Source organism: Anomaloglossus baeobatrachus, chromosome 6, assembly GCF_048569485.1.
Source record: "Anomaloglossus baeobatrachus isolate aAnoBae1 chromosome 6, aAnoBae1.hap1, whole genome shotgun sequence".
Lineage (NCBI taxonomy): Eukaryota > Metazoa > Chordata > Amphibia > Anura > Aromobatidae > Anomaloglossus > Anomaloglossus baeobatrachus.
Window position 1 is genome coordinate 131,191,067 of NC_134358.1, and position 17,007 is coordinate 131,208,073.

The 17,007-nt window shown below is 42.1% G+C and overlaps 1 protein-coding gene across 2 annotated transcripts in view; it reads left to right on the forward strand.

Annotated features, from left to right (window-relative positions):
- Positions 1-17,007, forward strand: part of TOX (thymocyte selection associated high mobility group box) — a 379,523-nt gene that overhangs the window by 331,519 nt on the left and 30,997 nt on the right. For both annotated transcript variants that reach the window (XM_075316335.1, XM_075316336.1), the window contains one exon: positions 8,722-8,802. In XM_075316335.1, coding sequence (XP_075172450.1) covers positions 8,722-8,802 — 81 coding nt within the window. The remainder of the gene's footprint in view (positions 1-8,721; positions 8,803-17,007) is intronic.

Sequence of the window (17,007 nt, forward strand, 5' to 3'; positions counted from 1 at the left end):
CTAATATGCCACGTGTGCACGGCCCCTGCACAATCTCCATAGATTGTGCAGGGGACGCAGGACGCATGCAGTTACGCTGCGCTACAAAGCGCAGCGTAACTGCATGAATTACGCACACGTGCGCACATAGCCTAACGTAGTAACCAGTCAAAAGACTATCAATGGAATTCAATGCTATCACAAGCAAGAGTGATCATTATCACCAATGGAAAATTATCTTTCTATTGGTTATTGCTGACCCCAAAACAATTACAAAAGCATAATCCCTCTGAAAATTATTCTTTTATCTACTAAAATGATATACGAGAGTTATTATTTTTCTTTTAGGGCAGATGTAACGTATACCTTTATACAGTATATAGTATAGCACGAAAGTGAGTACACCCCTCTCATTTTTGTAAATATATGTTTCCATGGAACAACACTGAAGCTATGACACTTTGATACAATTAAAGTAGTCAGTGTACAGCTTGTATAACAGTGTAAATTTGGTGCTCTCTAAATAACTCAGCACACATCCATTAATGTTTAAACCACTGGCAACAAAAGTCAGTACATCGTTAAGTAAAAATGTGGTCAAATTATGCTCAATTTTCCCTCCCTGGTGTTATATGATTAGTGTTACAAAGTCTCATGTTTGACTAGGAAGCAGGTGTGTTACATTTGGTGTTATCGGTCAAACACTATCTCATACTGGTCAGTGCAACTTCAATATGGCTTCTCATGGCAAAGAATACTATTTGGAGCTGAAAAAATTTGTTGCTCCACATAAAGATGACCTAGGCTATAAGAAGATTGCCAGCACCTTGAAGCTGATCTGCAGCACAGTGGCCATACAGCAATTTAGCAAAACAGATTTCACTCAGAACTGGCCTCAACATGGTTGACCAAAAAAGTTGAGTGCACGTGCTCAACGTCATATCTAGAGGTTGTCTTTTCAAAACATAAGAGTGCTGCCAGCATTGCTGCAGAGGTTAGCCCTCAAATAGTTTGCTGAAGACAGGGAGACTAAAGACATGCATTACAAGAACAATGTCCTGCGGTCTGATGAGACCAAGATAAACTTATTTGGTTCAGATAGTGTCAAGCATGTGTGGTGGCAGCCATGTGAGGAGTACAAAGACAAGTGTGTCTTGCCTAAATTCAAACATGTTGGTGGGACTGTCATGGTTTGGGGCTGTAAGAGTGCTGCCGGCTGTGGGGAGCTACAGTTCACTGAGGGAACCATTAATGTCAACATGTACAGTGACATATGAAGCAGAGCATGATCCTCTCTCTTCAGAAACTAGACAACAGAGCAGTATTCCAACATAAAAAATGATCCCAAACAACACACCTCCAAGATAACCACTGCATTGCTAAAGAAACTGAGGTTAAGGGTGTTGGACTGGCCCAGCATGTCACCAGACCGAAACCTAAATTGAGCATCTGTGGTGCCTCCTCAAACAGAAGGTGGAGGAGCGCAAAATCTCTAACATTTACCAGCTCCGTGATATCATTCTAGAAGAGTGGAAGAGGATTCCAGTGGCTCCTGTGAAGCTCTAGTGACCGCCATGCCCAAGAGAGTTAAAACACTGCTTGAAAATTATGGTGGCCAGACAAAATATTGACACTTTGGGCACAATTTGGCCATTTTCACTTAGGGGTGTACTCAATTTTGTTGCCAATAGTTTAGACATTAATGGCTGTGTGTTATTTAGAAGGCACTCAAACTTTACACTGCTATACAAACTGTACACTGACTACTTTGCATTGTCTCAAAGTGTTATATCTTCAGTGTTGTCCCATGAAAAGAGATAAGATATTTAGAATAACGTGAGGGGTGTACTCACTTTTATGATATGCTGTATTTCTACTCTTTTAGAGTCTAATGATGATGTTTTTTGCATTAGTTCAGTTTGGCTTGAAAAGGCTTGAAGGCTGCTGTATGGCCATGGAAATACAATTAACAGTAAGATAATTTTTCATCCAATCAATTACACGTAATTTAATTTTCAATTGTTAATTTGGTAGTTCATTATAACCATGAAAATATCAGTAATTGTCATTTAATGTAAAAGTTTAGTTAAGTATACTGGTCAGGACATGATGAGGATATATTGGATATATTGCTCTGATGCTGAGTAGATACCATGTGCAAATATCTACCTTAAACTTAATATGGTAGCTTGTACTAAAACATTGAAAATGTGTAAAGTTGAGCTAAGGCCGCTTTACACGCTGCGATATCATGACCGATATCGCTAGCGTGCGTACCCGCCCCCATCGATTGTGTGACACGGGCAAATCACTGCCTGTTGCGCACAACATCGGGCTGACCCATCACACTACTTACCTGCCTAGCGACATCGCTGTGACCGGCGACCCGCCTCCTTTCTAAGGAGGTGGTTCATTCAGCGTCACAGCGACGTCACAGCAGCGTCACCGAACCGCCGCCCAATAGAAGTGGAGGGGCGGAGATGAGCGGGACGTAACATCCCGCCCACCCTCTTCCTTCCTCATTGCGGGCAGCCGTTGGTAAGGTGAGGTTCCTCGTTCCTGCGGTGTCACACATAGCGATGTGTGCTGCCGCAGGAGCGACTAACTACTTCGTACACCAAGCAGCAGCGATATTCGAGAATAGGGAGGCATGTCACCGCTGAGCGATTTTGACCATTTTTGCGACGATTCAAAATCGCTCATAGGTGTCACACGCAAAGACATCGCTAAAGTGACCGGATGTGCGTCACAAATTCCGTGACCCCAACGAGATAGCTTGAGCGATGTCGCAGCGTATAAAGCGGCCTTTAATCTCTGAATAACTCATGCTCATAGTGCCATCATAAGGTCAGAGTCACACTTGCGAGAGACTCGCATCGCATCACTCGGCACGGCCGCACTCTCTCCGGACAGGAGCATCTCATCTGTATAGAAATACATGCAGCTGACATTCTCCTGTCCAGAAAGTGTGCAGCCATGCTGGGTGATGCGATGCGAGACTCGCGCAAGTCTCTTGCGAGTGTGACACCAGCCTAAAGGTGGATCTCTGAAATGTATTAACGGTACAGGCTTAATTGTAAATCTATAGCAGAATTGTATGTCCAACTGAAGCTTCCTCAGGGATTCCAGGATCAGCTCATAATCTCTATAAAAAAAAGTCATCTTGTGACAACCCCTTCAAACCTTTCTGCAAAATGTTCTTCTTACACTTTCAAGTTTTGTCCTCTTCTTATTCCAAGAGCCATTTTTGTTTTTCTGCCAACAAAGCTGTATGAGGGATTGTTTTCATGGAATGAGTTAATGGTTTGTATGGTTCACTTTGCAATATTTGATTCTTATGTTATATATTCAGTCGTGTCCAACCCTTGCATATTCTGTAGGCCAGTTCTTGTCATGCTTCTTTTTTCTTTGTTACAGCCTTTTCCATTTGCTTGACATTCGTTCGCATTTCATTCTTGATGGTATCTAGCCAACAGCCTTTGGTCTCTCCTGTTTCCTTTAATTACTGATCATTCCGAGTAGCACCTTACTTTCTAATTACATGTCCAAATCAGGTCAGTTTCTCTGTTGATCTTGCATTCCATGGACAATTTTTGGATTCTATGATCAAGAACAACTAATGTGCTAAAAACGATGAAAAAAAAAGATATTCTGACATTATGTTTTTGGTTCTGTTTTCACGGCGTTGATTAGGCTATAAAAAAGACTAAAATCAACTAATTTTCCATGATAAACCCTGATCATGTCATTGTGGACCTCGATGCTGGTAATAGACTGATTACTGTGAAGTTTGGGAATAATTTGTTATTGCTCAGATGAGGGAATGTACCATACTTTTCATTGAAATACTAATCTTCCTTTGAATATTTAAATGCTAGGAGTTAAATAACAGATTGCAATTATACTGCTACATTATTATCACTGAACTGTATTTATCTGTTGGGGACAAATCAGGTTTTAATTATTATCAGTATTCATAATACGGGGCACATTACGGCAGACTCTAGGCAGAAGCTTAATTACTACCAGCCAGTTGCTGAGAGGTCCCTTAAATATGAGCCTTTCTTTATTCATTACGTTGTTGAATACTCTTGGGAGATTTAAACATGCTTCTAATTTTTACTAAGACTAACAATTCACGGGAACACTGAGGTCATTTTATTTTTCTGTTTTGTAAAATAGTTGTTAAGTGAAAAAAAAAAAATAAAAAATGAAAGTTGTGTTGAACGTAAACCAGATGGAAATGTACAAAATCGTCTTAGCATCTCTAATTGGAAGCACAGTAAGACTGTAATAGATTCTGCAAATTGCAAACAAAATGCTCTTGTTTACATTACTGTCAATGACTTTAAAGCTTCAACCGGAGAATCAAATACACATATGTTTATAGTAAAAAATAAATAAAACATGGAACCCCCATTTTTAGGGTCTTTAAATACGAGGTTCGCGGATATATTTAAGGGCTTCCTTAAGAATAGGATTGTGACTTTGACTCTTCGAGGGTTCCTGGTGGGATTTTAATGATCGGGTTGCACCAGCAACCAAACTGTTACTGTAACATATGCCTTCCTTTAGTCTGCATAATTCATATGCCGTAAGATTAGTTATGGCTGCGTGACTCAATAGCAACGCCTCATTATTTTATTATTCAGTATTTATTCTAATGTTTGACGCCTCATGAAATTGCTGCTAATGTGTTATAGAAGGGCAAGTCTGACACAAGTGAGAACAATTTTATTCCTACGCATTCCTTCCTGCTGGTATGTCCTTTCCTCCCTTGGTAGAAGTAGCAAGAGTAAATAGTTAATTTGCTTCAATTATAAGCCTGTCCTGCTAAATTAGAAGCTGCAGGGATATGGAAAGGCAGAATTACACTTATGAGCTGACAAATCCTCAGAGCCCAAAAACTGATGTCTCTTTCTTGGAGCTACTGTAATTCCATTACTTTTATGTCAAGTCAATCAAACCACTTAATCTTTATTGGTGCTTTCACACTCTTTAGACATGTTCCTTCATGGTCAGTTTGATGAAAGTATCTTGGGATTAATTAGTAGGTTACTCCCAAGCACCATTGAAGTCTGAATTATTTTAACTTATCTGAACTCTTTGGATTAGATCCTGATATTTTCTAGGCATTGTTTCAAAACTCCTGGATTTTCTTCTACAGCATGACCGAAGACAATAAGATGCTATGAAGAGTCAAGCAGTAATTATCATATTAAAAAAACAATTAAAAATTAACTTTGCTGATTATAGTAAATTAATGGCCTCATAAAGATCACTCTTTGAAGTGATCATATAGATGTCTTTGAGCACGGAGGTGAAACTCAATTTCATAGAAGGCCAAAATGAATAACTTGGACAAAGTCGCATTCCAACCTAGTTGAAGGCCCCACATAATCATCCATACAAAATAATGGGCCCCACATAGCCCTCCATACAGAATAATGGGCCCCACATAGTCCTCCAAACAGAATAACAGTCCCCACATAGTCCTTCATGCATAATAATGGGCCCCACATAGTCCTCCATACAGAATAATGGGCCCCACATAGTCCTCAATACAGAATAATGGGCACCACATAGACCACTATACAGAATAATGGGCCAACATAGACTTCCATATAAAATAATGGATCCACATAGTTCTCCATACAGAACAATCAGCCCCACGTAGTCCTTCATACAGATTAATGGGCCCCAAATAGTTTTCCATACAGAATAATGGGCCCCACATAGCCCTCCATATATAACAATTGGTTCCACATAGACCTCCATACAGAATAAAGGGCCCCACATTGACCTCTATATTTTATAATGGGCCCCACATATTCCTCCATATAGTATTATGGGCCCCACATAGTCCTTCATATAGTATTATTGTCCCCATATTGCCCTCCATATGGTATTATGGCTCCACATTGTCCTCCATGTACTATTATGGGCCACACATTAATAAATACTTATCTCGCCTCTTCGCCCTGCTGCTCTGAAGCTCTTCACTGCTCAGCACAGTGTGTGTGAAATTGAGACATCAACGCACTTCAGACACAGAATGATGGGGGAGCGAGCAAACGGCTTCCCTTTCCCATCCATGCATTCAGCTGTATCGGCATCCAATGCAGGATGCCGATACAGTTGACAGTGCGATACCGGGCACTCACAAGGGGAAATTGCGGTGCCAGCATCATTGGCCAAATATTATCAGTCCGCAGGCCAGAGTTTGACATATGTGTCTCAGAGTGGACATCTCCCAGTTAAGAGTCTCTCTCTCTCTGTCTTTGGTAGTTTCCGCTCATCCATGTATTACATGATCAAACATTCATTCATTTTAATAATTGTGAATAATACTACATTTTTGCAGCAGTGGACACTATAAAGGAAAAAAATGCCCAATTGCAGCAGTTTCCTTGATGATTCACTTCTGATATCTGGAAGTTTACATACACTATATAAAACGACACATCTGCATGTTTTTCTCACTATCTGACATGAAATCAGAATAAACCTTTCCCATTTTAGGTCAATTAGGAGCCAAAATTATTTATATTTGCCAAATGCCAGAATAATGAGAGAGAGAAGCTTGTGGAAGGATATCCAAAACGTTTCACCCAAGTCATACAGTGTAAGGGCAATGGTACCAAATACTAATGAAATGTATGGAAACTTTTGAGTTTGCAGAAAGTAATAAAAATGCCTTAAAATATTCTCTCTCATTATTTCGGCATTTGGCAAATGTAAATAATTTTGGTTCCTAATTGACTTAAAACGCGAAACGTTTATTCTGATTTCATGTCAGATAGTGAGAATAACAAGCATATGTGTCTTTATAGATAGTGTATGTAAACTTCTGGTTTCAACTGTACATATATATTATTTTAGCAAAATTAAAAATCAGGAAAACAAAATGCTAGTCTCACGTTGTTGAAATGTGAAACAATCACAAATCGAATATATTCCAGTGAAAAATTGTGACAGAACATTCAAACAATAGCAGAAAGTCAACACTATCATCACACTGGCTGCAGAGAGGTTTATAGGTATTTATCTGATCTGGAGACATAAATAAGTTACAAGGATTTGTAATCAATAGGGCCAAATGAGAAAATGCACAATTTCAGAGGTATTTCTTTTTGGGAGTACAGGATCTCACTGGCAGCAGTTGTCACTTTCCCAACTAGAAGGATGGTGACCAAAGAGGGAGCTGGGTAGCACTGGAGAGTACAACAGGTAAGTATCAGAGAGAAGGGGATCAGGTAGAATTTGAATTTGAGTATTCGCATCATTTAACCCAGGAAATTCAATTTGTGGAGAAGTTATTCTCCAATTTTATGCTCCTCTTTATGCTCTGGGGTCTCTACAGAACCTAGCGCATAGTAACCGTATTATGTAAGAAATAAAAAAAATCTTAAAATCACTTCACTGTTTACCTATTCGACCCTTCTACTACTTACCCCCATCTGGTCCTCATCACATCTTCGGATCGGCTTCAGCTGAGCTGAAGGCTCCAAGGATTCCAGGGCCATCACCGCCAATCCGGAGATGGGATAAGGACTAGATGAATAGCGGGGAGAAGCAGAGGGACATGAGGTATGAATATAAGGTTTTTTAATTTTATTTTCACATTTTGATGGCCTTTTATGATTTAGAAAATTAACAGCCAATGGGCACCAGCTTGCTGAATTATAAAAAAATCATTTTGGTGAGTGCGAAATTTTGTAAAATTTGAGTAGAATTTAATTTCACTCTAATCTATCTGCTCCTCTCTAGTAAGTATCAGTTTGGGGAGTTAGATCATTCTTGGTCTGGTTTAGAAAAAAAGTTAGGTTCGCCCTTTATTGTTGTTGATAGCAGACATAAGACAGAGTAAAGCCTGCTTTACACGTTGCAATCTCGCATACGATATCGTATGCGATTTGCAACGCCCCCATCGTATGTGTGGCATATTTAATTTGTTGAACGGGCCGCACATACGATTAACCCCCGTCACACATACTTACCTTCCATACGACCTCGATGTGGGCGGCGAACGTCCACTTCCTGGAGTGGGAGGGACATTCGGCGTCACATCAACGTCACACGGCAGCTGGCAAATCGATGCGGAGGGGCGGAGCTGAGCGGGACATAAACATCCTGCCCACCTCCTTCCTTCCGCATTGTCAGCCAGGAGCTGCAGGACGCAGGTAAGATCTGTTCATCGTTCCCGGGGTGTCACACGCTGTGATGTGTGCTACCTCGGGTACGATGAACAATCTGATGTGCAATTCTAGAGAAAGGTGCGATGAACGTTTTACCGTTCAATCGCAATCGCACGTACCTGTCACACACTGCAATATACCTTACAATGCCGGATGTGCATCACTTACGACGTGACCCCGCCGACACATTGTAAGATATATTGCAACGTGTAAAGCGGGCTTTAGATTTAAAGTGGTATTCAGGTAATAGGTGGGTATTCCTCATCTACAACCCGCTCCTTCTGGGAGAACTGGTCACACAGGGATAGTCTATATAATCACAGCTCTGTCCTTGCTAGATCTATTGGACCTATGAGGAAAGCTATTGTGCATGTAGAGGTTGCTCTCCGCGTTGTCAACAATTTGTGTTATTGTAATTCTGACTGTACAAAAGGATTGTATTAATGTGAAAACAGAAATTGCTTGTTATGCTCATTAGTATGCATAGTGAAGAGTCTTTATAAAATGTTCTATTTTAAATGTTTTTCATTTGTATTATTTTCAGGTGTATAAGAAGAAAACTGAAGCTGCCAAAAAGGAATATCTAAAGCAACTGGCTGCATACCGAGCAAGTCTTGTATCCAAGGTAATGTCAAATATTTACGTCTTACCAATATTACCTATATAGCTTCTCAAACTTGTTTCCATGACTTGTTACTTATGAGGTGTGCTATTTTTAAGAACCTACCATCTCTTCAATGTCTAGGACAATCAATAAATAGCAAAGATCTAGGGAAATATTAATTTTTTAGACTTTTGAGCTACACTATATATGATTGATTATATAAAGGTCAATAAAATTAATCCTGGCTGCAATTGAATAAGTCCTTTAATCCAAAAATTAGGTATGGTGAATACCTCAATCATTTAACTTAAAAAGTTCCACTACATTAGCATATGACGTGAATATGAACAATTATTCCATTTAGCATGCTCATCTTGTCATTTGCCACCATTTTGCAGCACAAGTATAAATCAGAAACAAAATAATTATAGTGAATTATTACGTATAAACATAAATTTACAGTTTTGATAGATTTTTTACGAATTGTTACTTTTGAATGTAACATCCTTGTGCCTGGTTCCGAGGGAAATGATGTTACAGCTTTCCCTATCGATGCATTAAAGGCTACCTCCACCTATAAACAACTTGAAATATGCTCCTTAGCTTTAAATTTCCAAACTCAAATTAAAAAAAGAATGCATTGTACTATGTATCAGCTATATTCATTTATAGTTTGCACATTAATTTCAATACTTGACTTACAACAGCCATTTACAGTATATATTTCTAGCTGAAAAATATTAAAGTCCTGTGATCACAGCAGCCTCTGCAATGTTTCAAGTAAGCAGTCTCTCCTTGATTGTGGAAAGAAGAAGAGCAGAAACTAACAGCTTTTTAGACAAATTTATCATGGCTGGGCTTTGGATCCTCTTTTCTGTAACATGGAAGACAAAAATAACAATATGCAGACAATGAATTAGAGAAAAAAAAGGAGAGGTTGGCATCACAAAGCTTCACAAGTCTGCTGGACATGGGGATCTAACAATATTAGGAAGGTTGTGATTCTTAGTAGGTTTATGCTTTTTTAATGCTTTACCCTACTCTATGGAAAATCCAAGCAAAGAAAAAATAATTTCAGCTCACCCAAAAAATCTGAGCTCCTGGGTCAGGACGGTGCAGGAAAGAGGCTCCTTCTCCAAGTGTGAAGCACGGCAAGATCCAGAAAGGAGGTGATCTGGCAACTCATCCAAAAAAATGTAAAACAAATCTTTATTCCATATTATTAAAAAACATGAACAGGTCAGATGTAGAAGTACATACAGTCCGTCTTACGCGTTTCAAGCCCTTTAGGGCTCTTAATCATAGATATCATAGATGGAATAAAGATTTGTTTTACATATTTAGGATGAGTTGTTTTATCACCTTTTCTATGGATCCTACTCTATGGAAAGTAGTTCAATTAATATTGCAACTAAAAAATATACATTTTGCTTATTCATATTCAGCTTGTAATAATAAATCATCAAAAGTTGATATTTACATTAAAAAAAAGCTACACATGTATGTAGAGATGTTGGTTTTCTTCATTTTTTATTTAACAAAGCAAACCATTTTTACAGTTCTGAGCAATTTTCTTACACATTTTTTACATTAAGCATTTTATATGATGCTATTATTATACTTTATGTAATAGGTGACAAATTGTTTTACTGTACTCTACTGATGAATGCATGTTTACATTGTAGAATACCTAAAACTCATTCATTACTGGACCAGTTCCCAAGAGAAATAACGTATATTCACTCCATAAATTGACCCAGTACAAACTTCACACAAATTCATTAATTGAATTTGTAATGTGCTGCTAACCCCTTGGGGGTTCAGATGAAGATCAATCAAAATTCCGGCCACTGAACATGCAATTTATCACACTAACGTTCTTTCCTCTAACCAGAACTAGCAGTTTACATTAAGTAAACGGCAGTGGCTTTGGTGCTTGAAGCGTTAGTCAGTAGAGTTAAATTGTGGACACGGTGAGCCATTTATATCATACAACATTTACAGAACTATTGTAACTCAATGCAAGACAATGAGGTTGTAATGAGGAAATGATAGATATTCATCTTCATGGATGCCAAGTTGACATTTTCAATATGTATTATAAGTAAATGTCGTATACAGTGGAACCTCGGTTAACGAGAAACCCAGTTAACGAGTATTCCACTTAACGAGCAAAGCTTGCTGTAAATTTGTAACTCACTTAACGAGCAAGCTTGGCCGTACGAGCAAAATACTCACCGCACACACGTCCGGTTCCGTACATCCACCGCGCTGTGACCCACTCTTACAGTCCACACAAACACACACAAACACGTACAAACATGCACAAACACACAAAAACACACACAAACACACACATATTATGCTCACCTTACCTTCCGTTCCATCGCCGGCCTCACGGTTCTTGTAGTTTGCAGCTACAGGATGTGTATCAGTAACCATCGCGACGAGGGAGGAACTTCCACTGTCAGCTGCTACACAGCAGGCTGTCAGCACGCTGACCAATCAGAGGCAAGTGGCTCCTGCCCTTGACGTCAGTGCTCTGGCAGCGGAAGTTCCAGCATCGGTCGCGATGGTTACCCAATACACATCTTGTACCGGCGAACTGCAAGAACCATGAGGCCGGCGATGGAATGGAAGGTAAGGTGAGCATAATATGTGTGTGTCCGTCTGTGTGTTTGTGTGTGTTTGTGCGTCTTTGTGTGTGTTTGTGCATGTGTGGAATGGCACAATATGGGACCAGGATCGGACATTTAACAAGTTGTGGAACGAATTCTCTGCATTGCAATGATTTCCTATCTTGCTTTGCTAGATGAGTAACTTGGTTAATAAGCACACTCCCAGAATGGATTGTTCTCGTTAACCAAGGTTCCACTGTACAATATTATCAGTATCTTCATGTATTTTATGGCTTTATCACCAATGTTATATAATTGATTCTATTCTCCATCGTGAAGTTACAACAGATCCATCTTTCATTCTTGCCATTCACTAGCTGTCATGTCTACTGTTACCAGTCACTTTTGAGTCTTCAACCATTTCATGGGCAAGGGTTCATTTTACATTGTGCCAGATTTTTTCCTACATTTTCTTTTTTTTATCTTGTATTGTTTCGGTATTTTTGAACTCAATACTATTTATAGTACCGTAACAACTAGACAATAAATGAGTCAAGATAATATATATATATATTACTTGAAAAGTCTCTCTACACCTTTTTTTATTGTTGACCAGGTCTATGATATTGAGGTTTAAACGTTAGAATAAGTCATCAGTAGTGATGGGCGAATAGTAACTATTCGTGTTCGCATGATTCGTAACGAAGTACTATTCCGGTATTCGTCATGAATAACAAACCTAATGCAAGTGAATGGTGAACCTGAGCATTTTTCTTGTCGTCACAAATACTTGAATTGTACTCGGTATTCGGTAAGCATTATCCGAACATGAATAGTTACTATTCACCCATCTCTAGTCATCAGTATCTGATTTGGTATCCAACCAATCAACTATTAGCAGGTCCCATGTCCGCCTGGTAAGCATAGTGTGCAGAGCTGGAACCCTACAGCTCTGCACACTGTGTAGTGGCCATTCTTTGGTCTTCAGCTCAATTCTTATTGAAGAGAATCCATATTATTTGTTAAATTAATAATATAGGTAAAAATTAACATTTTCTAAGGTTTTGTGAACTCATCAGAATCATTGGAATATACTTTGGCTATACACGTTAGGACTAGTGATGAGCGAGTACTAAAAAGCTCGGGTGCTCGAGGCTCGGGCCGAGCATCCCAAGATACTCGTGTACTCGGCCCGAGCACGAGCCCAATGTTATCCCATGGGAGACCCGAGTATTTTTATGAAATGACCCCCCGGCAGCATGTAGAAACCCTAAAAATGTCACAAAAGTCTCAGAAGAGTGCTCAAATGACATGGCAACAGCATGGGGAAGACCCCTTGAAGCATTTATCACTCAAAAGTCACAGCTGTGAACAATTTTATCCGAGTTTTATGCCATTTTTACAGACTCGCCAGAAAACCTTCCAAAATGACACCAAAATGAATTTTCATGGCGGAAATGTTAAGGGCACATACCCAATAGTGAGATAGAGCTGTTGTATGTTACTTTTTGAGATTACATGAAAGATTTTACGTGAAAACATTGTGTGGCACTCCGATGTCCCTGAGAAGAGACGTACATGAAAGCCTCTTGAGTCTAATGTGCCCATTTTGAGGAAGTGAGTCTTTGTAGTATTTTCCTTTGCCAGGGAAGTCCAAAATTGTGAGGTTCACCAATGCCCCTGCATACAGACGTGCATGATGGCCTGTAAACCTGAAGTGCCCATTGTAAGGAAGTGGGTCTATTGTAGTATAGCCCTTTGGCAGGGCAGCCAATTATTGGGAGGTCCACATTGTCCCTGGATAGAGACGTGCATGATGGCCTGTAAACCTGAAGTGCCCATTGTAAGGAAGTGGGTCTATTGTAGTATAGCCCTTTGGCAGGGCAGCCAAAAATTGGGAGGCTCCACATTGTCCCTGGATAGAGACATGCATGATGGCCTGTAAACCTGAAGTGCCCATTGTAAGGAAGTGGGTCTATTGTAGTATAGCCCTTTGGCAGGGCAGCCAAAAATTGGGAGGCTCCACATTGTCCCTGGATAGAGACGTGCATGATGGCCTGTAAACCTGAAGTGCCCATTGTAAGGAAGTGGGTCTATTGTAGTATAGCCCTTTGGCAAGGCAGCTAAAAATTGGGAGGCTCCACATTGTCCCTGGATAGAGACGTGCATGAGGGCCTGTAAACCTGAAGTGCCCATTGTAAGGAAGTGGGTCTATTGTAGTATAGCCCTTTGGCAGGGCAGCCAAAAATTGGGAGGCTCCACATTGTCCCTGGATAGAGACGTGCATGATGGCCTGTAAACCTGAAGTGCCCATTGTAAGGAAGTGGGTCTATTGTAGTAAAGCCCTTTGGCAGGGCAGCCAAAAATTGGGAGGCTCCACATTGACCCTGGATAGAGACGTGCATGAGGGCCTGTAAACCTGAAGTGGCCATTGTAAGGAAGTGGGTCTATTGTAGTATAGCCCTTTGGCAGGGCAGCCAAAAATTGGGAGGCTCCACATTGTCCCTGGATAGAGACGTGCATGATGGCCTGTAAACCTGAAGTGCCCATTGTAAGGAAGTGGGTCTATTGTAGTATAGCCCTTTGGCAGGGCAGCCAAAAATTGGGAGGCTCCACATTGTCCCTGGATAGAGACGTGCATGATGGCCTGTAAACCTGAAGTGCCCATTGTAAGGAAGTGGGTCTATTGCAGTATAGCCCTTTGGCAGGGCAGCCAAAAATTGGGAGGCTCCACATTGTCCCTGGATAGAGATGTGCATGAGGGCCTCAAAACATTGTTCCCATTGCAAAGGAGCAGGTCTCCTGTCGTTGTAATGTCCATTCTGAAAGAATGGGCGAAAAAATTTACCACTGGGTGTATACCTGAAACAACGGCCTAACTATTGTAACGGTCATCATTGTGGGGCATGAGGAGTAGGAGGAGCAGTCCTGCGATTATCCAAAGTCCAGAAGTGTGTACCCATGGGTGAGTGGAGGTACATGGCAAATTCCCGTTACAAACTTTAAATTCCGCTCTCATTTGCTGGTGGTGTGGTGAAGTCTGGCCCAATCCAACCCTTGTTCATCTTGATCAGAGTCAGCCTGTCAGCATTTTCAGTTGACAGGTGGGTGCGTTTATCTGTAATGATTCCACCTGCGGCACTAAAAACACGCTCTGACAAAACGCTAGCGGCAGGGCAGGCCAGGACTTCCAAGGCGTAGAGAGCCAATTCATGCCACGTGTCCAGCTTGGATACCCAATAATTGTAAGGCACAGAGGAATGTCGGAGTACAGTTGTTCGATCTGCAAGGTACTCCTTGAGCATCTGGGCAAACTTAGGATTTCTTGTGGCAGTACCCCGCACCTCAGGGGCTGTGGTACGTGAGGGGCTGAGAAAACTGTCCCACATCTTAAAGACTGTTCCCCTACCTCTGGCGGATTGGACTTGTGCCCCTCTCGGCTGTACGCCTTGGTTGTCCACTGATTCCTGACCTATGCCGCTAGCGTTTTGTGATGGGAATGCTTTGCCTACTTCCGTGACTATGGCCTTCCGGAACTGCTGCATTTTGGCTGACCTCTCCGCCTCGGAATAAGAGACATAAAGTTCTCCTTGTAGCGTGGGTCTAACAGTGTTACCAACCAGTAATGATTGTCGGCCAAGATGTTCTTAACGCGAGGGTCACGAGACAAGCAGCTTACCATAAAGTCAACCATGTGAGCCAGACTCTTTACAGCCAGTACTTCAGTATCCTGACCAACACGATGACTGAACATGCTGTCCTCCTCCTCCTCCTCCTCATCTACCCTGTCCTCTGGCCAGCCACGCTGAACCGAGGATATGACTGGTGTGCATGTCATATCCTCAATTTGGCCGGAGAGTTGCTCCATGTCTTCATCCTCCTCCTCGTCATAGTCCTCCACTGCACGTTGTGATGAGACGAGGCTGGGCTGTGTGTTATCACCCACACCCACTACTGTTTCTTGCTACAACTCATCGCGCTCCGCCTGCAATGCATCATGTTTGTTTTTGAGCAGAGACCGCTTTAGAAGGCAGAGAAGCGGTATGGTGACGCTAATAATGGCGTCATCACCACTCACCATCTTGGTGGAGTCCTCAAAGTTTTGGAGGATGGTACATAGGTCGGACATCCATCTCCACTCCTCAGGTGTTATGTGTGGAGTTTGACCCATTTCCCGATGGCTTAGGTGATGCAGGTACTCAACAACTGCCCTCTTCTGCTCACATATCCTGACCAACATGTGCAGAGTTGAATTCCAACGTGTGGGGACATCACACACCAGTCTGTGAGCCGGAAGATGCAAACGGCGCTGAAAGTCGGCAAGGCCGGCTGAAGCAGTAGGTGACTTTCGAAAATGTGCAGACAGGCGGCGAACTTTTACCAGCAGATCAGACAGCTCTGGGTATGACTTTAGAAACCGCTGAACCACGAGGTTGAGCACATGGGCCACGCATGGAACATGTGTCAGCTGGCCTCGCCTCAAAGCCGCCACCAGGTTCCGGCCATTGTCACACACGACCTTTCCTGGCTTTAGGTTCAGAGGTGTGAGCCAGTGATCTGCCTGATGTTTCAGAGCTGTCCACACCTCTTCTGCATTGTGGGGTTTGTCACCTATGCAGATTAGCTTCAGCACAGCCTGTTGCCGCTTCGCCGAGGCAGTGCTGCAGTGCTTCCAGCTTGGGACTGGTGTGGAGGGTAAAGTGGATGAGGATGCGCAGGAGGAGGAGGAGGCTGAGGAGCATGACATTCCGGAGCTGTAGAGTGTGGGTGAAACCCTGACTGAGGTAGGGCCTGCAAACCTTGGTGTGGGAAGTACATGTTCCGTCCCTCGCTCAGACTGGGTCCCAGCTTCCACAATATTAACCCAGTGTGCCGTCAATGAGATGTAGCGGCCTTGCCCACAAGCACTTGTCCACGTGTCTGTGGTTAGGTGGACTTTGGCTGAAACAGCGTTGTTCAGGGCACGTGTGATGTTTTGTGACACGTGGTTATGCAATGCGGGGACGGCACACCGGGAGAAATAGTGGTGGCTGGGGACCGAGTAACGTGGGACAGCTGCCGCCATCAGGTCGCGGAATGCTTCTGTCTTCACCAGCCTAAAAGGCAACATTTCCAGCGCAAGCAGTCGTGAAATGTTAGCATTTAGAACTGTGGCATGTGGGGCGTTGGCAGTGTATTTGCGCCTGCGTTCAAAGGTTTGCTGAATGGATAACTGAACGCTGCGCTGGGACAAGGACGTGCTTGATGATGGTGTTATTTCTGCATAGGCAACTGCAGGTCCAGGGCCGGAGGAGGCTTGTTCGCAGGCAGCATGGACAGGGGATTGGCTCGCATGCACAACAAGTGAAGACGTAGCAGTGACATCAGCAAGCACTGCTCCTCGACTCTGTTGTACATCCCACAAAGTCGGGTGCTTGGCTGACATGTGCCTGATCATGCTGGTGATGGTCAGGCTGCTAGTTTTGGTACCCCTGCTGATGCTGGCATGGCAGGTGTTGCAAATGGCCTTTTTAGAATCATCTGGAGCCAACTTAAAAAACTGCCAGACTCGGGAAGACCTAACATTTGTACAGGCACCTTGTGTCGTGTTGTTGTTCCGGGGAATGGT